This window comes from Anser cygnoides, chromosome 2 (genome assembly GCF_040182565.1).
Source record: "Anser cygnoides isolate HZ-2024a breed goose chromosome 2, Taihu_goose_T2T_genome, whole genome shotgun sequence".
NCBI classification, from domain to species: Eukaryota; Metazoa; Chordata; class Aves; order Anseriformes; family Anatidae; genus Anser; species Anser cygnoides.
In genome coordinates this window covers 4,177,081-4,199,506 of record NC_089874.1, presented here as the reverse complement: position 1 = coordinate 4,199,506, position 22,426 = coordinate 4,177,081, and the positions used below count along the sequence as shown (strand labels likewise).

General features: G+C 37.1%; 1 protein-coding gene across 14 annotated transcripts in view; it reads left to right on the top strand.

Annotated features, from left to right (window-relative positions):
* Nucleotides 1-22,426, top strand: part of ADCYAP1R1 (ADCYAP receptor type I) — a 144,950-nt gene that overhangs the window by 92,354 nt on the left and 30,170 nt on the right. For all 14 annotated transcript variants that reach the window (XM_013182431.3, XM_048062363.2, XM_013182423.3 and 11 more), the window contains 7 exons: nt 10,414-10,449; nt 11,093-11,134; nt 12,948-13,051; nt 13,607-13,704; nt 14,140-14,272; nt 16,133-16,286; nt 19,806-19,866. In XM_013182431.3, coding sequence (XP_013037885.1) covers nt 10,414-10,449; nt 11,093-11,134; nt 12,948-13,051; nt 13,607-13,704; nt 14,140-14,272; nt 16,133-16,286; nt 19,806-19,866 — 628 coding nt within the window. The remainder of the gene's footprint in view (nt 1-10,413; nt 10,450-11,092; nt 11,135-12,947; nt 13,052-13,606; nt 13,705-14,139; nt 14,273-16,132; nt 16,287-19,805; nt 19,867-22,426) is intronic.

Sequence of the window (22,426 nt, the reverse complement as noted above, 5' to 3'; positions counted from 1 at the left end):
TAAAACATATATATATATATTTATTTTTTTTTTGGAAAAGTAATATACATTTTAGAAAAATAAAAATATTTCTTTATATAAAAATGAAATGCTCTACCATAACAAAAAACTGTAAATTAAATGTCTGAAATAATATTTTTAAATATTTGCCTCGGATTTACAGCCTGGTTTGTATATTGTACTTCACATTTGGCCTCTAACAGGGCGATAGTATGACCCTAAGGGAAGATTAGTCAGTCCAGTGTAAATATATGTCCTTCTTTCTTTATCTCCTTAAGGGACCAGTAATAAAAGTGACAGCTGTTACCGCTTCTAGTGGTGGGTTTGAGGGTTTTTGGACATCTGTTCAGTAGGAGCAAAACCGAGATTCATAATTCATTATATAAACAAATAAACATTTAATCTGGAGTAGTTTGAAACCTCTGCAGGCCTGACTGGATTTGCACTAGTGACCCCAAGGTGGAAATATCTACATCCGTAGTCACTCTCTTGGGTGAATCAGCATGGGTTTTCAGTATCATTACTGCTAATTTTAATTAACCAAGTATATTTGCTTCAAGGAGGGTTTAATGAAAAAAGTCACATTTTATGAAGGTTCCTTAAATAAAGGATTATTAGATAACTAAAATGTTTCTAAGACATGGCTAATCACATTTTATAGATTGTTATAGTATTCTCTGGCTGCTTCTGTGTTTCTAGACTATGTAAGTGAGCTAGGCACTGCCAATAAAATTTGTTAATAGCATACTCATTCTTAATACAACAACGTTTTTATATGACCAAAAATATTTTTTTTACATTTTTACAAACAGTAGCAATAACTTTAATTTATACATTAAAAATATTTGTCTTATGAAGCCCCAAAGCACCTGTAGTTACAGTTGCTTGGATGACAGCAGGGAAACCATATGGGGAAATATTAATTTTAAAGAGTGGAAGGAATTTAATTCATTTGGGTTTGGATATTAAAAGTTATTTGTGTATGTCTGAACAGGTCATATGGATTTCTGGTTCAATGAATGGAAAGCAATAGGTACTTGTAGATGTTTCCTCTGACCTATCTCAAATGCTTATCTTGAGATGAATGAAGCCACTGGAGAAGTCTTGTTTGTTTGATGAATTTCAGAAAGGAATTTGGCTGTCTTGACTTGGATGTCTGATTTCCACATGCAGTAAAAAGAAAAAGAAATGGAGTCTAAAAATAAAAATTAACTAATCTAATTCCATCATCCATAGAGATGCTTTGTTGAAAAATGATTCAGAGGATCTAGTTAAAAATACCATCTCTTGCTGTTCAGAATTTGAAAATATACTCTGCTCTCACCTTCATTGTAATTGGACTGAGCAGTAACATTTGAACTGCTGTTAACATCATATAGAAATCCCAATGTTAAAATCTTTTGCAAATCTCATGTGTATAGTTCCTCGTAAAATTTTATTTCACCTCTCTGCTCCCCTAAAATCATCAGAATTTTTCATTTCATTTCAGATGCAGATTGTGAACAAAAAGATCATTCTCAAAATCTCTCCACCTGAAAAAGGCACAATGGCTCCTCAGTTTTTTTTAAGCTAGTAGGTTACGGATTTACAGTGAGTTTTGTTCTGGAGGATTCCTAAATATTGATGTTTGGTTGATTGGTTTGTTATCTTTTTCATCTTCCAAATTCATTTCTTCTATCAATTCACAATTTTATTTTCACTGCAAGACATAATTTCCATGATACTGCTTTTGTAAATTATGTTTTCTCCAGTGCCTTCCAAGTACCACCTCCAGAGACAACCCCTCTAGCACAGAGGAAATTTAAAGTATTCAAAGTTATCTTTGCATTGAAAGGAAAAACAAAAACAAACAAACAAACAACAACAACAACAACAAACATGTTAATCTGTGAAGTTGCATTTCAATGACATAGCAAAACTTACATATGTCCCCAGCAGAGTTATCTGCACTCCTGGATATAAAATGTTATGTTTTATTCTTTAAAAAAAAATAAGTATATTTTTGGGGGCAGTGGTGATATGTCTAGCAGAGGAAATCTACAGATGCCAAGGCTTTTCTTTCTTTGTCCTGCACAGCTGAGATACTCTGTAGTAATAAAACCTATAAAGCCAAATTACTCAAAGGGACCATTGAAAGAAACCCAGTAACCAGATCAGAAATGAGCATGTTTTTAGATATTTGATTTGCAGTAAAAACTAATACTAATGATAATAAGCAGTTTCTGAGCATTGCCATATGCTCCGCATTGAGAAACTGTCTTCTTTCACAAATCCAAATAATAAATATGATTAGCTCTTACTGCATCTTCCAGCTATTCAGAATATTTATCCAGTACTCAGTCTAGGACAATGCCTGCTGCACCCTAAAAAAAAGCATGACTGCAAAGCATAGTTTACTATGTAAAACAGAGAAAATGTACCTAATTTTTACTAAATGCATAAAACATATCCCATGCTGGTAGCAGGATTAAGGGGTCTAATTAAAATTCAGTGGAATAAAGAATGCATCACAATGTTGCAGATTTTAAGGGAGAATGATATTCCATCCTCACGTTTTTGAACCAAAATATTTGTTTGGCTTGCTGCTGCTCTAATAGTCATGTCTTCAGTGCTAGCCACCAATATTTATTGTCCCTGAGAACAAGGATTGGAAATCCTTGTCTATTGAAAATCAGTCTATTACTGATCTCATTAAAAATACTGAGAGTCACTCAAGTACTTTTGGCAGGAACACCAAGCCTCATATATTCTGCACTAGGGATGTAACGTTGGATTTAAGAATTCAGGGTTAACTGAACTTGGTAAATCATCCTTGTCTTTTTTCTCCTGTTTGAGTTTGCATGTTACCCCTAATCAAACAAAACTGGATGATAAGACACAGGTTAATGAGAGAGGAATTGATATTACACTTGCACATGTGGAAAGCCCTGTGTCACTTCTGGGGAAATAGTCCTGGCAGTAGAGCCTTTAATTGCTGACTGCATATTACTGTGAAAATGGTATTTAACTCCCAAACCAGGTGAAAGCAAATGAAGAATCATTGTCTTCTCAAGGTGAAAGCTGTTCTGAATATTTTTAAGTTAGTTGCTATTAGTTTGGCCTATTTTATTTTATTTTACTTTATTTTTTCATATATAAACACAAAGAAAAGCTGATTCTTAAAGATCAAAGGCCTTCTAACAAATAAAATGTATCTGGAAAGATTGTGCACTTATTTTCTACTGAAATAGAGGATTTTTTTTTTTTTCCCCTACTAACTAAAATTAAGGTCAGCATTGCAGCAGCCTGAAATTGGACATTGCATTTGCCTGTCAAATAGGCAAGGCAAAAGTTCAGTGCAAAGGTCTAGATTTTCTGTTCAAATACATCTCACCCCTGGTGGGTCTTTCAGCATTCTGCATGAAAAACAGGGGAAAAATAGACTGGAAGCAGGGAGCGTTCTCTGAAAAACAGACATAGACCATCCCATAGTGTTTCCATCTCGGCAATAATAATAAACCATCAGAGCTTAATTAGTCTTTGAAGAGTCCAGGACTCTGTGTATGTCTTAGTTTCATACTTCACTTTATTTGAGACCCTATGTAACAGCCAGAAGGAAGTTCAATGCAAAGGTAGCTGTTTATTTATGTATATACATACATATGTATAAACCTGTATATTTAAGATAGGTAGATAAATAGTTAGATAGGTACTAGCTAATGCCTTTGGACAGCTTTCAAAGCCATCTGCAGTTTGTACATATGTTTTTGTTGCTTAGTGTTCAGAAAGTCCTAGATAGTGCTTACTAGATAGCAAATCCTTTCCTACTTGTTTTCATCCCTAGGCTTTCCACAGGTATTAAAGCCATGGAATTACTTCAGTTTTTCCAAAGCAAGGAGGACAAGCTATAATAAAACATGCCTCCTCTGCCACAGCATCACAGTCTATGTGCGATGCAAATAGAAATTAGAGGATGATATTGCCACCAAAGAATAATGGCCATATCTACATTTCCAATCATGTAGTTAAGGCTTCATGGATACCTTTTTTTTTTTTTTTTTTTTAACAGAAAAATGACATTTTTGTCCTTTCCCAACAAATTATGGGGACAAAGGATTCTGTGTCCCCGTTACTCAAACACTGAACATGACCAAGACCAACAATTGCTCTGAATTCTTCTGATCAATTCAGTTAAATATCAAGTCCTTAGTCCAGTACAAGATGACATCCTGTGGTTACCAGGGAAAATCTGTAGTGCAACTCAAGGCCCTTGGCAATGTGATCAGAAAGCTAATTGGCCTTGGAGAATTGAAAAACTATGCTCTTCTGGGATGTATCCAAGGATGGAACATGCTGAGAGCTGCTAAGAAGTCTGGAGAACACTTGGACTTGCAAAAGATAATTAATACATTGAGTATCACTGTAGGTGCAACATGGACAGCTGCCTCAGCTTTTACCAGAGCCTCTGCTCTGTTGTTGTTTCTCCCCTTGACTCAAATAATTGAGAAAGGAATTCCAGTTGATTGCAAGATTTTAGGTGTGGTGGGCACACATTCACTCTTGACTTTAAGCAAGTGTTGTAACATGATTTCTTCTCTGGAACTTAATTCACAACTGATAACATACGTTGGACAATATTTCTTATTTTTTGGTTTCTTGCTTGAAAAACACCTGTTTTTCTCTGAGATATGACCCCTGCCCTTCTCTGAGCTAGGAGCCTCTTTGATAGTATTTGTGCAGATCCTGCACTCTGATGGGTACTCCTGTGACAGGCAGCCTCATAGGAAGGATACACATGATGTTTAAATGTTGCCTAGCAGTTGCCATGGTGACCTCAGTCCACCGACAGTTTCATAGCCTTTGATAAGGAAGAGGAAGAAAAGAAGAAAGTCATAATGTCCCTTACACGCTGTTGATCACATCTGTACAGCAGTCCTGCCTCAGCCAGACCTATGTACAACAGCCTTTATGTTCTCCATATGTGACCTCATTGGGATTCTCCCAGGATCTCCAGACATGATTCACTGGGTCTTCATGCCTCCGTGTCATGAAACCATGTGCCCTAAAATGTGTATGGGGTACAGGACACAAGAGCTTGTACATCATCAGTTCCATCACTGTCTTTACTGCAATGTTTTGCACAAGGCAGTGGTTAACAAAGATACAGAAGGTTTCTACTCTTAATTTTCCTCTGTGTCAGTTTTCACGTTTGCTAAAAGCGGTGAACAATACCACTTCATTCTTCAGTGAATTAAGCCCTGTGTTCTCAAACTGCTTTGACCAGAAAAATGGCAATATGCAGTTAATACCAAGTGAACTAATGACTCCCAACCTGTAGTTTAAAGTATTGGCTACGGGGCATGAGGCTAGAGAGACTACAACCCCCAGACATACTGGAGGAAAGCACTTAGCGTATGGAAAGGTGTGGGATCCCGTAAGTCCGCTTACTCCAAAACCTTGCCTGGCAGCCACTTCCTACAGATTCTGCTAATGAGATTGTTAAGACCTAGCAGCTGAATCACTTTTCCCCCCAAAAAATGGGGGGACCAAAAATATGCCCACATATAGGAGTCGGCAGAGGGCACCAGCCACAGCAGGCAGAGCGTGCGAGCAGTAAGAGTGAGGGGAGCTCAGAAAGTCCCCGAAAGCTGCTAAGTAGGCTGCTGTTCCCGACTGCGGCTTTGCCAGCCGGCTGAACAGATTGCTTGTGCACGAGAGCAGCATGCAGCAATGGGGAAGGGAGCAAAAAGGCACCGTGTGGTGGCGGATGCTGCGGAGTCGGGCGTGAGAGCTGGTTGATTTATTTCATGTTTATGTTTTTGATGTTAAGCTTCTAATCAATGCTATAGAAAACAGGGAAAAACTGGATTCCTGCCTAACCAGCTTGTCATTCACATAGCTGGACAGCACAATAACAAGTGATTTTAGGAAATGTTTTTCATAACCCATCCCTCCGACAAACAATTCTGAGATGGGAACAATAGAAATAAGGTAAAATTGTGGGCAAGCCATTTTAGGACAGAACAGTTTTGAAGCCTTTCATTCCCCTCCATACACTAAGAATGGGCAAAGGCTGGAACAAAAGGGTTAAATGCAAGTTGTGCTCAGATAAACAAATCAATGGGAGATAAAGCAGTTGCCATGCCAGCTGACACTGAAAGCAGCCAGCACGGAGTTGGCATGTAGGAGACGATCTAAAAGGCTGCACAGAGTACCGAGGCTCATCATACACAGGCTGTTTCTTGGCTTTAGCTTTGCCAGTCCTGCTCGCTTTAAAGCAGAAGCAACAATTGCTTGCATTAAATTTCTCATACTACGGAATATAGTAATGGGGTATTTGTTCTTTTTAGGCTCAGCAAATAAAAACTGAGAAAGAAATGTAATACACATGCAAGAAATGCTCATGAAAGAATTGGGTCTTTGCTACTAACTCTTTCTAGATCCATCCCTTGGCGAAGTCCTTTGAATTTAATTTTATTTTCACCTCTTCATGTAGAAAATAGAAATACGCAATATTTTCTCTGTGATTTCTCTGTTCAGTCTTTGGAAATGAAAGTTCATCTGTCTGGTAAATCTTCTTTAAAGCCTCTAAGTAGTACTGCAAATAACACCTAATTAATAATGACAGTTAAAGTACTAATGGAAGATTTGCTTTACTTCTCAAATGACACTTTCCTATTCAAGCTGGTCAAATAGTGAATAACACTATCTGTCAATACACTGGACAAACCATCCTTTGTCAAGGATAACATTAGCTTCCTCAGGAGTTCATTGACTAATGCAGACAGTTATTGATTCAAAAATGGCGTTCTAAGGTATTGTTTAATAGCTGCTGTTAGCACCATCTTTCTGTAGTTTGGGCTGTGCTGTTATTTAACTATACGTGAGGAGCACTGATGTAAGTCATTAATATAACCCTTAAGTTAAAATATTGATATCTAGGTTTCCAGTCAAAATGCAGGTAAAAAGGTGTTTTATTTATTCTCCCATTCTGTGGGAATAATGTACATCTAGCCTGTTTTATAATCACCTCAGTGGGCTTCCTTTGCTTCATCACTCAAGCCTAATGCACCATTTTCTTATTGTCTGTGTCCCAAGAACAAAGCAACAAGAGGATGCGTGTGAATGCCAACACAGCAAGGTGCCTGCAGTTTTCCCCATTGCATTGCTGACACCAGAGCAAATTTGCTGAGGTCTCTCTAGAGTCAGAATGGAACAAACAAATAAAAAAAATGACAACCCAAAATTAAAACAAAAAACAAACACACACACACAAAACAAAACAAAAAACAAACAAACAAAAAAAAACAAAAACAGGTAGCATTGAAGAATTAAAGGAACTGTTCTATGTACAGATTTCCATACAACCCCAGACTACCAAGCTCAAATGAAATTTAATGTCCCCATGTATGTAGACACCTTAAATGTTAAGCACGGAAATAATCCAAATAGACTCCATCACACTCTCATACCTGTGAGTAACCATACCCATTGGCACAGTTATTTGTCACATGAACCAGACATATTCTGGTGCTGGATACATAAATATTCAGTGTCAGAAAGAAATGCAGCAGTAGCTCATAGGAATTTAAAGCCCCATGGCAGATGTATGGTCCCTCACTGTGGTTTTATAAACGTATCTGTGTATTTCCTGCAGTGCTTAGTGACAGTCTAATGGTGGACTTGGCAGTGCTGGGTTAAAGGTTGGACCAGATGATCTTAGAAGTCTTTTCCAACCTAAACGATTCTGTGATTGTATGATTCTATATACACAATTTTATGTCTATGTTATCTTAACACTCATTAGGTAAACTTTGACTTTCCATTATAATTCAGGCCATAATGTTCAGTGTAAATCTAATTGACTTTCCACTAGCTTAACTTATTAGTGAGAATTAGTTTGATGGATCAAGCCTTAAAAGCCTGTATAGTAAAAGGTTGTACTGGAACGTTCTTCAGTACATTAGCAAGGACTCAGCTGTAGACAAATATGTTAATAAAAGGCAATCTTGCTCCTACAGCAATCAGAAAATGAACACTGTTGAAAATGTGAATCCCTTCATAATGTCCAAACACAGCTAAATTGCAAAAACAATCTGGCTATTAAAAAACCAAAATAATAATGATTAATATAAAAAGCCTCTTCATTTTGCAAAGCTACATTAATATAATGTTCATACTGATGTCATGAAATTCAAAATGATCTAAAATAGATATTTTAACATCACTGTATCCAACTACCTCCCATTTTAAGAGTGAAATAACAGCAGATTTTATTTCCTTCTTTCTAGATTACAGGAGAAAAAAAGCTACATTAAAAACATCATTTACATTTCAAAAAATATTTTTGTGTGTGTTTTATTATTGTTATTATTATTATTATTATCATCATCATCTATCAGTGTAACATGCCAAGATGCCAGGAATACCATGTTTCAATCTACTTAAGAGTGCCTTGGTCTTCCTCCAACAAAAATTATGTAGTTTGTAATATCGCATTTTAGGATTTAAGCCACACTACAAATGGTAACTAAAACCAGACTTCTGTGAGTCAAAGAGGTTGGAGTTTTTTGCAGCTTTTTCTTACTCTTCTACTATAGGTCATGGTATGATACAAAATTTTAAGTGAGATGACCTCCTATAAAGAACCTTTATAACCTATTGGCTTGAGTGGCATTAGGAGATGGACTTTATAAGACAGCAATACACAAACAGTGGCTATTTCCTCTTTCACCTTTTGATGAGGCAAAATTTCCCACAGGTTATACTAAAGCTGATAATCTAAATTCATATTGTAGCAACATAGGCATCTATATCTGAGCTGATCACTGTTAATAAACCTGTTTTTTGGTAGGCTCAGGAGGGCCACAGGTCTGTCCAAAGTATTCTGCAGAGGCATCCTTGTTATTCTGCCAAGAATCTGGAGCAGAGCTTCTGCAACATCTGGAGCTTTAGTCTGATGCAGCAGGTTGAGTAATCTCCACTGGAAAATGTTTAGAATACTGGTGATTTATCTTCAGTAGACCTATGTAGAACTTGAAACATCCAAGAAATCTCATACGTGGAATCTGGAAAGTGGTCAGAATTGGGCAGAGAAGCCAAAAGACTGAGGGTGTTCTTATCATGGCATTGAGGATTAACCCTTCAGAGTAACTAGCTAGTTGAATGTGTAGGTTTTTTGAAGAGTGATGCTGAATACATCCATTCAAAGACACAGTGCAGCCTACCTGAAAGGGAGGATGCCAAAAAAGAGTGATGGTTCTTCAGCAAATGCTTCAGCTTAGTTTCCTAGACTTCCATCATCATCTTCAAACTAAACCGTTTTATTTCCAGTTTGAAGATCAAAAAGTACATCTGACTAAAAGGACGGAGAGAAATCAATGAATTTCACATTGCTACATGATAAGAGTTTTGAAAAAGTATAAAATCTAAAATACATTTTAGGCTGTGCTGAAAAAACACCCTTATACTTTGTTTCCTTAGATGCTGTTTTCTCCTCTTCCCATAGGATCAAAACCAATCTCTGTGTAGAACTTAACTAGGGACTGAAAAAACTCTTCATCTATCTGTGTAAGGTTTTGTATTAAAAAGTTAAGAGATGACTGCACGTCCAGGGTTAAAGAACAACCTGAAGCCTTGCAGCTGTTCCAGGGAATACAGAGCCAAGCTAGTTTATACATTTAACCTGATGGGACAGTCATTGAAACGTTGGCAAGGTTTTTTCTCTTGTCCTATTTGATCAGTGGGCCGGTGGCAAAGCTACTGCAAACAGCTTTGTCCAGCTCCTCCATGTCTCACTGCATGTGATGCAGCAGCACCACGCAGTGGCTTAAGGCAGCTCCTCTGTATGCACCCTCCAACATCCATCCCCAGCCAAAATCCACTGAGAATTCAGGAAAGTCTCATTTCAGTGTAGTTGGGGTTAAGTAAACAGCAGGCTGAGCGGGAGGTTTGTTTGAGATAATTCAAGCTTTTTATGACTGAAAAAAGAAAGAAAAAGGAAGTTTTTAATGCAAACCCAAACTTTTAAGATTTTCTATTCTAATGTTTGTATTTCTGATAAGCAAATCAGCATGAATTTTGGCACAATATCTTGGAAATGTGTGGCCTCTTCTTATTTCAGCCCACTAAAATAAATTATTATTATGATGATGATAATAATAACAATAATCCCTTCTCTCTTTCTCATATCCTTCCTAGAGTTCAATGAAACTCCATGATAAACAAAGAGTTAACAACACATTGCAATAGACCATCGTCTGAAAAATGCTTTCCAGCTATAAACTATATTACCAGCTATATTACTTAACTTGAAAATAATAATAATAATAATTCTCTTGCAGTTCCTCCATGAGCTTTCCTACTTCTATTCATTTTATGGAAAACAAAACATTATCAAGATCAAAGTAATTATTTTTATTCTTCTAATTTCAGGTTGGGAAGTAGATAACTTGGGGCAAGCTCATGCAGGTAAGAACCAGTTATGCTGACTACCTCCCGCACAGTTCTTTTCTCAAAAATTGTCTGTAACACAAATGATAATCTCAGATTACTTAAAAGTTATTTTGTATATCAATTAGTATGATAATGAAAGCATATAACAGTCAGACAAAAAATGAAAATAAAAAATATGATCTGTTTCTAGAATTCACTGTGGTCTATCCTAGAAACAGAAACTTAAATTGTCTTCCTTAAAGCCAATTAATTTTCATTGCTTGCAACTGATGGATGGAAATCATTTTTCATGATTTTTTTAAAGGCTGTCCTTACTTAAATATATATAGATTTCTAAAGATTTCTAAAGATACAATGCTTAGATTTTATATTTTTAAAAGTAAAATGGGTCCTAGTTTGATGGTATTCCTTTTTAGCTATTTGTTTGCTGCTTGCAGTAGCAATTTTTTAATTTTATTGCTTCAACCTTGATTTAAACTCACAAGTAAAACTATGTTTACTTCCAGAAAAGACAGAATCAAGAATTTATTGCCTTTGGGCCTGATCCAAACAAATAAAAATCAATTTGACTCTATTCACTGACTTCCACTGAGACCAGTTTTGGTCCTAATAGAAAATGCAATCAAAACAATTTCATACCAGATTTCCACTTTTATAGGTGATTATGACCTGCTGGAAAGCACAGCCCAGTCTCCCCTAGGTAAGAAACAGAACCGTGGAATTTTTTTCTCTCTCTCTTTCTTTTTTTTTTTTTTATTTTAGCTCTCTTAAAAAGGAAGCTCCAGCTTTTTCTCCTGCACTTAGGTATTATTTTCTAATCAGTTGTAATTATGGTGACACAATTTCTGGTACCTAAATTTTAACAGTGTTATGAAAATTTGTTCAACCAGTCTTGCAATCTAGCAAGTAGATTGTTAAAATTATATCTATCTGCTTAACAGTAATTACTAAACGGCATTAAGGAAGCTCAAAACCATGATTGAGTGGTTATTTTCTATGAAAAACTGGGGATGAACATGAAGGAATAATTGACCAAAATTTGCCAACTAATGCAATGTTCTTAAATGAATGTTGTGATTAAATTGATATATTCTGCTGCATGGGTGACAAACAGATTCTCTAAAAATAAAGTCACTGTTAGTGTTATGAGCTACTTGACTAAATTACTCTAAGAATATGAAGCTTCATAACCTCAGCAAAGCAAATAAACAACAACAACAAAAACTTTGACATTTCCATCAATTCTCACCATAGCTTAAATCCCAAAAAAATGTAATACTTTGAAAAATGAAAATTCTTTTTGTATGCTGGAGAGGAGTAACTGCAGTCAGCAACATAGCTCTAATTTTTCAACCAGGTCACTGAGTTCTGACAAAAGTAATGGTACTTGAAAAAAGCAATGAGGGGGCCATCCCACCTGAGGCAGACTTGGTAACAAAGAGAGTGTTAAGACATACTTTCCTCTTCTACATCACACTCTTGATTCCCAAGGCAGTTTTAAGTCTCTTAACTGTGCCAGCAAAAGACACTTAGGATCTAGTCCTTAAATGAGATTAACCAAACAGGGTAAAATGAGAGAAAAAAAGAAAGAGGTTTTCTCTGAGCCAGTTTTGAGCCTCCTTGCAAACACGTGTTTTAAATCAAGGTCATAAGCTTTGATTGGCACAGATAATAAGCAAAGGAAAGTGAGAAGATCTGAAACAGGTTTGTTCTCAGGGAAATTACCAAGTGAAACCACAATGGGCAACAGGAAAACATATTGCTGTCAAGACAACAACAAGGAAGAGATTCCCACTGAACCATTCGTTTGTTTTCCTACAGACACTTCTTAGAGGGTTACTGTCAGAGCAGAGCCTAGGCTTGAAGATATATGTGTGGGATATGTGCTATGTGACTGTAGGGGAGCATCCAGCTGCCACACCAGAGACCTATGGTGATTATTGTAGATAGCCCACAGTATTCTGCCTGGCTTCCAGCAGCTGTTCCAAATAATAAAAATAAATACATAATTAAAAAGTTATTAGCACCATGTTTTCTTGACAGTCCAATGCAGATGCCTCAAATATAGATCACCTCAAATAGCAAAATTTGCCTATATTTAAGCACAGGACTTACATTTTATTCTGAAGTGCAAATGCCTATGTCAAGGATATATTCCCAACATGCCTTTCAGAGTCAATGGAGAGGAATGGACATTTAGCTGACCCCTGTTTTTCGTATCTACTTTGGAAAGAGTCCTTGATGCCCTGGAGACACTGACTATACTTGTTAGATCTCTATTGCTCCTTGGTGACCAGCTGTAGAAGTAGGTGCCTAGTGTAGAGCTGTGTTATTAAAGATATCATTACAGATTAAAGGTGCCATTAAAGCTTTCTGGGTATACTCAGACAAATAGTACTCCCAATGGTACCATGGAGTTTTCTTTGGTCATGTAGCAAGGGGATGGAGGGTGCGTTCTGGGGTTTGCTTCAATAGTGTCACATTCCCAATTGTTCGTGGTATGCTTGACATAGGGGACATCAGCAGAAATTGCACTGAAGATGGCTGGTCTGAACCTTTTCCTCATTATTATGATGCCTGCGGCTTTGATGAAAATGAAACGGAGTCTGACAACCAGGTGGGAATTAATCTTATAATTAAAAACAAATGGAGAGAGGAGGAAGGGTGGAGCTAGCTGCTTTTTGTCCAGCTTCTGGTCATGTTCTGATCTGATGGTAATTATAATGAAACAATCATAAAGTTATGGGCATTAATACATGAGACTGAAATCCTTCTTAGCTCAGTGGTGTTTTATTTCCAGAATGCGAATGTTTACTGTTGATGCAGCTTGTAACTTTAGGAAGCACAAGTTAGTCCCCATTTCATTCCCTATTGACTAAAGTCTCCTTTAGCCAACTAGTTTTTTCTACCGGTACATGCAGAGCGGTCACAGAAATATAGGCAGCCTCTGCTAGTTCACTGACAAATAAGCTTCACAGCATGCAGACCCAACAGCATGCCAAACGTAAAGCAGTGATCTAATATATAGTGAGATCTCAGGGGAACCAAGTGGAAAAAACAAGTGGTCTGTTCAAGAAACGAATCTTGCCTATGGTTCCTCCTGCACATTGACAGGGTAAGGAAGAGGTGACTGTAGATGAACCGTTTAACCATGTGATATTTTTCTTCCAAGGATTACTACTATCTGTCTGTGAAGGCTCTGTACACGGTTGGATACAGCACTTCTCTTGTTTCCCTCACCACCGCCATGGTTATCCTGTGTCGTTTCAGGTGAGTCAGGATGTGAGCAGTTTGCTACTCAGTCACTGGAGAAAACAGGCTGGCTCTCATTGGTCCAAAACAACATTTAAGCTTTTATCTCACCAGCTGCAAAAGAAGTGGGAGAAAAGCCTTTACTCAAGCTGTTCCCCCAGGTTGGAATCACTCCAGTAGTCATATTTCAGTAGACTGCAGATGTAATTGCAGAAACTCTCTGCATTAGACTGAGTCTATTTTATGCTAACTAGCATGGTTTTGCAGGAAAATCCTCCTCTTGGTTGGTTTAGGGTCAGTATTACTTACACTCCTGCCTTTCAGACTTTCAGACACTGTTATTCTTAGTACCAAGGTACCGGCAGGTGCTATTTTCACAAAAAGACAAAAAGTTTTTTTCTTTTCTTTTTTTCCCTCCTATTCTTTTCCGCTCTCGTATTCCTTTCTTTCTAGGAAGCTTCACTGCACTCGAAATTTTATCCACATGAACCTCTTTGTTTCATTCATCCTACGTGCGATATCTGTATTCATTAAAGATGGGGTTCTTTATGCTGAACAAGATGGCAACCACTGTTTCATCTCAACTGTAAGTAAAACGAAAATGAAAGCTTCTTTTTTTTTTTTTTTTTTTTCTAGCACGAAATACCAAAAAGTGTGAGGCAGGCAACAGTCTCTTGGGTATCAGAGGCTGAGGAGATTTGGGGAGAGAAGGTAATTGATGGTGTACTTCCCTGCCAGTTCACAATAAAAGTGTGAGTGGTATAGTTCCGTGATGTCTGCAGTCTTTACTGGTCTGTGCTTTAGGATAAACTTACAAGTTTGTTTCAGTTTCTGACTTTACTCAAGTTGTTCCTCCTATTCATGGATCTGCATAGTGATAGGTGGGATGAAAATAGAGATAAGCAATGTCCTTCATGTGGGGTCTGGATTTTCTCCACGGCCTTACTTGCTAAGGGTGTTGGGGAGAGTTATGTTAAAGAGAGTGAACACTCAAAAACAAGAAAATACCCCTGACAGTCACTCTCACAATATGTGAATATTAGTTATGTGTTTGTCTCTGAAGAGGAGCTGTTCAGAGCATGGTTTCATGGAAAGTAGTCTCTTTCACCAACGTACTTACATGTACTTTACATCTAATATATACACTGTTAATCCTAACTCAGTTCATATTTAAGGGTAATATTTGATCTGACAAATCAGCTCACTTTGTGTAATTACGGCGGAATTATAGTGAGTTCTCCTTTATCTATCCAGTTATGAGATAAATTCCCTATGAGTCACTTCCACAAGAAAAGTGCACCTGTGTAGTTTCATAGACTTTTCTTCACTATTTAAAATAGCTTCTGCTTTAAATTTTTCTCCTTAAAAATCTGAAGCCATATTAGATCTGTAGTTTGTTCATGTCACTCTTCCAACAATGGCATCTGTTTCTTTGTTTAAATAAACTTGAAGCATAAAACATCTTGGAATCAGTGATCTAAAGGCCTGAGATCAGCTGGCATGAACTGGTAGAGCTTCTACATTAGCACCTCAAGTTTTGTTGGTTTAAACACGTTGCTTATCCCACAGGATGGAACACAATTGTGAACCATCAAAATTGTCAACCTTCCATAGCCCCAGGCAGGAACTCCCAGTTTATGCTGTGATTCTGCTGTGATGTGTTAAAAGGTCACTTCAGTAGGATTAACGAGGTCTCACTGGGATGCAGCACTGTTAAGACAAGTGCGTCCTGCTCTCACAGAGTCATGGCAGAGCTCAGTTGCCACCTAAAGCTTTTAGAATGTTTTTTTTTTTGTTTGTTTTTGGTTGGTTGGTTTCCTGTTCTTTTGCCCATGGTTTTTGTTTGTTTGTTTTGTTTTCCCCAATAAATGGATGAAAGTTTCTATCATTTTGTACAGTAAATCACTCAGTTTTCTTTACGCTTCTGCTCACTTTCATTTTCAGTCCCTGAGTGACAACACCTGCAAATGGCCAGGAAGCACAATTCTCAAGTGCGCGCAGGAGGGTGCATCCTTTCTGAGCCCACTCTCAGGGCTTCCAACAATCATCCTGCCATTTCGCATCCTTCCTTAGGTTTCTCAAAGCACAACTGGATTCTTTTCTTGTCTGCACTTAATACTTGGAAGGGGGTTTAAATCTAGCAATTAAGGTCCATTGCTGATGTGAACTCCCACTAATGCAATAGCTTCTCAAGCTGTCTGCCGGCGCTTGTCGGCCACCTCCCACTGATAAAATTGGTTACCTGCCCTTTACAGCTTTGCTCTCTAAGTGGCCCTTCACATTACTCTCATGATTTTAAAACTTTACTGTTAAAAGTGTAGAATACTAGTCCCAACTGTGTTCCTTTCCACTAACAGATTTGGAGTGGCTGAAAGCATTTTCTCTGTCTGCTAATCTCCAGCAAAACAACATGGATATAACTTTGTTTTTGCTTGATTCTCTGCAGGTGGAATGCAAAGCGGTGATGGTGTTTTTTCACTACTGTGTCATGTCCAACTATTTCTGGCTTTTCATTGAGGGATTGTACCTTTTCACTTTGTTGGTAGAAACCTTTTTCCCAGAGAGGAGATATTTCTACTGGTACACTATTATTGGCTGGGGTACGTGACATTTCTTATGTAAAATGTGTGTCAGTGTGCAGAAGAGCTTTCTTCTCTGTCCTGAAAGGTTCATTGAAGGCACAGGAATGAACCACCTAATAGTTCCTTACACCGATTCAAAGTATAGTTTTAGTCTTTATTTAGAAGTGCCACTGCAGACCACACTGTGTTGTGCTTATGTGATAGACTCGAACTGAAATCTGCAGGGTATCATATCTCTTGCAGAGTTGTAGTCTACAGTTCAAAATTGTCTTCTACAAGATATTATCATAGTACCGTGTTATTCAGCATAATCAAGTCTGCAATGTTGAGTCTAGTCCATTCTCTAAGACTTCCTTTGTGCCTTTCTCCCAGCTAGTAAATAAATTGAAAACATGTTCAAAGGGTACACACAAATGCTCATTGTACCTGGGTGGGAAATGGAAACTTACAATGTTGGGAAGAAATAAGATTTGTTTCAGAAGGCCAGTTGTAAGATGATAAGCGGTGTAATTATTTTTCATTATGGCCTTCTGGAGCTAAATTAATTCCTGTAACATATTAATTCAAGCTGTACTTTGGTGACATTTTCGTGCAGAAGTCAGAAGGTGGATGCAGAACACCTTAATTTTAAATGTGTGCCCTAAGAAGGTTGAACTAAATATTTGCACTTATACAACCTTGCTTCTGAAATTACATGGAAAAAGCAACCACACATATTCATGCATAAAAACTACATACAACCCACATGCCTTAAATGGTTCTCCCTTAAAAACAAATCCCCAAATAACGTGAACTTTCAAGTAATCTGTAACTTTTTTTACTTTTTTTTTGCTTTGTTGGTGGTGATTGTTGTTGTTGTTGTTGGGGGGGGGAGGAGGTTTTTTTTGTTTTGTTTTGTTTTTTGTTATTTTTTTTTTACTCCTGAGGCAGCTGTGTATACATAAAATTTTCAGTTCCTGGCAAAGACTGCCTACAATGGGAGCGAAGAGACAGAGAAAAAAGAAGAGAAAATGTGATCAGAAATAGCGTATCAAGGCTGGGACCCTATTGAAAAAGGGTGTTCAAAGTTCTCTTTGTACCATCCACAGATCTATAATTACACTATTGATGAAAGATAAGGCTGTTATCATAGAGAACTTGGGGATGAATACATGAAAATGTGATAGTTATAAAAGAAAACATGTAAATCTTTGCAAATCAAACACATATCTGTGGTTGAGCTCCTTTAACTGAGTTTGCACAAATTTCATGTCACATCTGAATGTGAGAATATTGCGACACAGCATATTAACTGACAGAAGAAGTCAGCATCTGTAAAGAAAGAACTATCCAGATGGGCTTATTTTGTAATGTAGCCTCAGAATTTTTACTCCTGAGTTGAATACTCTAAATAAGATCTAGCTATTTATGGATGCCACTTCATATTCAAAGTAGTGTCAATGCCATCCCATCCATTAATAATAATAATAGGATCTCAAAATGTGGGATGTTGGGATGTGCTTTTTTTTTTTTTTTTGAAGTGCAATATTTTCTCAGTTCCTGCTTATTTCAACTTGGATGATGGTTCCCCAGGCACAGTAGGAGTGATTGGCACTTTGTGAGAATAGAAGCTCTTCCAGACTCTGGATTCAGGTTTTCAAGTCATGTAGGGCAAAAGTGGCCCCCTCGGCTCAGAGCTGATGGGAAGAGAGTTGCATCGAAGCAGCAGTAGGCAACAGCTCAGCATTTTACAGCATCTGGATGTTTATCTGTTTCTTGAAAAGTGCTGAGCCCGTCAGTGCCCACATGTGATTAATGAGAATTACAGATGGCTGAGTCAATCCAATTTTGTCCTCTTAAATATTCAAGGTGCTAGTAAGCTTACTGGATAGGCTGAGATCTCTCCTAATGTCTGCGCCTTATTGAGGGCAGAAATACTGTCAGCAAGAACAGCTCTTTTCTGCAGCCCCTGGGTTTTTTGTTTTCTGTTGTTACTCAGAAGATGAAAAGAATATGATGAAGCTATATATATATTTTGTGTAAAGAAAAGTGTGTATATATATATATTCATACAGCAGATGGTTCAAAAATCCAAGCTGATCCGATTTTTTTTTTTAGACTATATTTTTATGACACATTGAGTGTCAGGTGCCTTCCTGACCATGTTTCAGACATGGAACTTCATTTGTACCAACAAAATTTCTATAGTCAAATAAGTACAAACTAGATAGCACGTCAGAGCCGTGACTAATATTTAAAGACTTTTTAATTATTATTATGCATCTCAGTGCACAAAGATCTTAATGTTTTCTAGGTATTCTCATATGAGAAAAGCAGACTCCAATTTAAATTAAACATGCACGATTTCTTCTCTCCAAAGCCATTTTATTTCTTTTTGTCATTTTCTTTTCAAATATTTGTGTGTACTTTTTTTTTTTTTAAAGAAGGAGGGCTTCATCACTCATCTAGGTATAACAAGGATATTTTCATTTCTAATATTGGCAATATGAGATTTGACGGAGACTCACTGAAGTGGATTCAGTTGAATGACTAATTAATGTGACAAATGCAGCTTTGCAAAATGTATAAAATATAATTGTTCTTGTGAATTTATGACAGTTTCATTCACTACTGCAAGCTAAGGTTACCAAGGTCATTGTTTTGTTTGCTTTTTAGCACTTTATCTTTCCAGTGGTGCCTGAATAAAAGTAGGCAGTTTTCTAGTCAAGGATATTATTTACCATAAAAAGTAGAAACAACTTAACCATAGTTTCTTGCAAGAATGAGTTAACTTTTTTTTTTTTAAATGTATATTTCCACTGAAAAAACACCCTTTTAGTGTTTTCAGAAAGGAAAACAAATCCAGGTTTCTGGATTTTTACTGTTTTGATTTAATATTTATTTTACATGCATTTTTTAAACATTAAAGAAATCTCGAATAGAAATGAAACATTTTGTTCCCAAGTTTTTGTCTGTGTGTGTGTTTATTTGGTTTTAGATATTTTTTTTTCAGGAAAGAAATGAAACATTCCTGTGAATACTGCAGAACTGTCCTGTACTGATTTGCTTTGTTTGAATAACTAAAGCAAAAATCACTTATTGCATTTTATCTGTTATTTTATGAATATATGCAGCTGATTTACAACAAAACCACGTGGGAATATAAAGAATCCAATAATGCTATTACAGCTAAACATCTGCCACTCTGCAATCATTGCATAATAACAGTAGCTTTAGACATGGAAGTTGATGTCACTGATTTTATTTTATATGATATTTCACTGTTAATGTAACAAAATGCAATACAAGAACTTTGAGCAATATTGATCTGAAACAGCATCATTATTTTCTTTTATCGGTTTTACTTTTATGTTCCCGTCAAGCCTAGCCTGTACTCTGACTGAGATAGATGTTTCTAGAGCTCTGAATTAATGTAATGAATTGCATTGTTTGGTTCATGAGTGTTATCAGGAAATAAAATCTCAGTGGAGAAGTGCTCTTTGCTGAGTACTGAATAAGTCTAGACTGGTAATGATATCACCATCTTGTCTTCTGCAGGCACCCCAACAATTTGTGTCACTGTCTGGGCAGTGCTGAGACTTCACTTTGATGATACTGGGTAGGTATCACTGTGTGGGAAAACATTTCACATGCCTTTGGCATGATGACAAGGGTGAAATGGAAATATAGTGATCAGAGGACACAGTTAATTTCTCCTTCCACTTCCAATGCTGATTTGAATATACATATGTTTATGTCTGTATTCCAACGGTGAAATTATGGAAGGACATGTAGACATCTGTAAATTTGCAGCTGACCTAGTGGCTCTCCATTCCTGCTCAGTTAAGCCAGCGGAGTTCAGGATATGCTTTATCTCATCTTAAAAGAGCTATCAAGTGAATTGCACTTATGATACCCTGCTCTTCTCCAACTGATTATGAAGAAAGACAAAGTTGATAAGCTCAGCTCTAGAAATTATTGTGGATGTCTCTGATAAGATGAATGAAATTTGCACAAGGAGTCGCTGAGCTTCAGTTTACCAAGGTAATTATGAGTTTAGCTCCCCCTTGAGGGTTTTTCCACAAATCTAGTTTGGTAGATGAGTAGGAGTGAGACAAAAACTCGCATTTAGTCTTCCGTGTGAAAATAAAATAAAATTTAGGAAATTGAATAATTTAAGAAAGAATTCAAGAGGGTAGATTCAACCCAAATAGTATCCTTTGGTGAAGAAAAACCTACGAAGATCCTGTATCCTTTGCTAAAGACCTGACGGAAAGGATGCTTCCAGACTCCCAGGATGGTCCTGCACATCCACGTAGTCAACAGACCGACTGGTATGACAGAGCAACAGGCATAGCCTGTAAGAATGGATATATGTGCATCCTGAAAATACAAAATTATCTGTTGTTCTTTTTTTTTTTTTTTCCTGACAACTATGTTTCAAATTGAGTGGTAGCAAAACTGCTGGAGAATGAAGGAGTTTGAGAAAAAAACTGAAAACCCAGCAGTGGTCCTTTGAAAACCTAAATCTGAGTGAAAGATGTTACTATGTGCCCAACTCTGATTCCCAAGGTATTTAGGCTCATATTTTAAATTCTCCTTATATTAGAGATACCTGGAATTAAAAATTGCACTAGACTTGCTGCTCTGTCCTGTTTTCTTCATCCTTGTTCTTTCTTGCTTATTGGAAAGCACATAAAGCCCTTCCTCTACTGGGGAAGCCAGTGCTTTGACCCAATGTTCTATTTTGACATTAAGACAAATTAAATCATTTATTTCCATGCAAAACAAGCCAGAAACCCCTGTTGTGTCATTATTATGATTACAACAGAGGTCCTAAATGCGTTAATTTCTCTTAGGAGTCCAAACAGTCCCTGTGTTTTTCGGGTAAGGGAAATATTTCAAAGAAGGAAAAGAAGAACGAAAAAAGAAAAAAAGCATCTTTTCCTCTCTTTTAGTTGCAGAAGCTATTTAACATGCAACACATTTAGGCAGATTCTAGCTGTGCGTCTCAGTGGTTACTTTTTAAAAATCAGCAAGCATTGTTCTGGGGGTGGAGGAGAAGCCAGCATGCACTTGAAAACATTGCAGGAATTACTGAACTGGCAAACCACACTGACAAAGGCATGGACTAAAATACAGACTCTGAGGCTGAGTTTCCTCCTGCTTGCTCCTTATAAAACTGGCAGAGCTCCCTTGACTTCAGTTCCTGATTCACATCATTGTAAGTGACAGGTTTGTGGAGATAAATGCAACTGTCTGTTTATCCAGAGCCATGCTACTGAATTAAATGGAGTTATACCAGATGTACACCAGAGATGTAACAGAGATCAGATTTTGGCCTTTTCAAATAGAAACCACATCCCTCCCCCATCTCACTGGCTCCCTTCCCATCATCCATCCTGAAAAAGAGTCCTGTGTCCCTGATCTCAACTATAGCAATGTATTTGTAATGAAATTAGGGAGCCTGTTTACGTGGTACAGCTTGTTGGCTGATATTACAGACTGTTCTGTGGTGCACTGCTTTTTTTCTTTCTAATGATACTCATCTGAGGAGACGATGGTGGTTTGTGGGTTTTTTTTTTTTCATCACATCTATCCTATAGATGTCACATAGACTGAATCAAAAAAGTTCTTAATAAAACCCTTGTACAAGCTTGATCTGGTTCACTGTTGATATTTCAGGGATAGACATCAACAACTTAGCTTACCATATAGACATTCTGCAGAAGAAGAGTAGGTCTAAGAAGAAAAGACATTTCTAAGGGAAGATGCATCACCCCAGAGTACGCATTTAAAATCCATCAGTGAAGGGAAAAAAAAAAAAAGAAAAAAAAAAAGGAGGGGAAAAATAAAGCATCTGAGAGCCTATTTGTCTCAGCCGGAATCTGAGATAATTAGCTGGGCTTTAAATGTCTTCAATACAGATGACTGAACAAAGAACAGGTAGATTCCATCCTCTGTAATTTCACATTTCTACCTAGACAAATTGCCATATATTAATGCCTAATTACATGGCTAAATTAATACTAGAATTTGCCCAGATTTTTCCAGTATTTGGCAAAGGAAAAATATGTGCTTTTGTGTAAATTTGATATCTCATCTCTAAATTTTCTTTCTTCTTCACTGCTCTACCACACGCATACCTATAGATGCTTTTACAGGAAATCTAGCAAAAT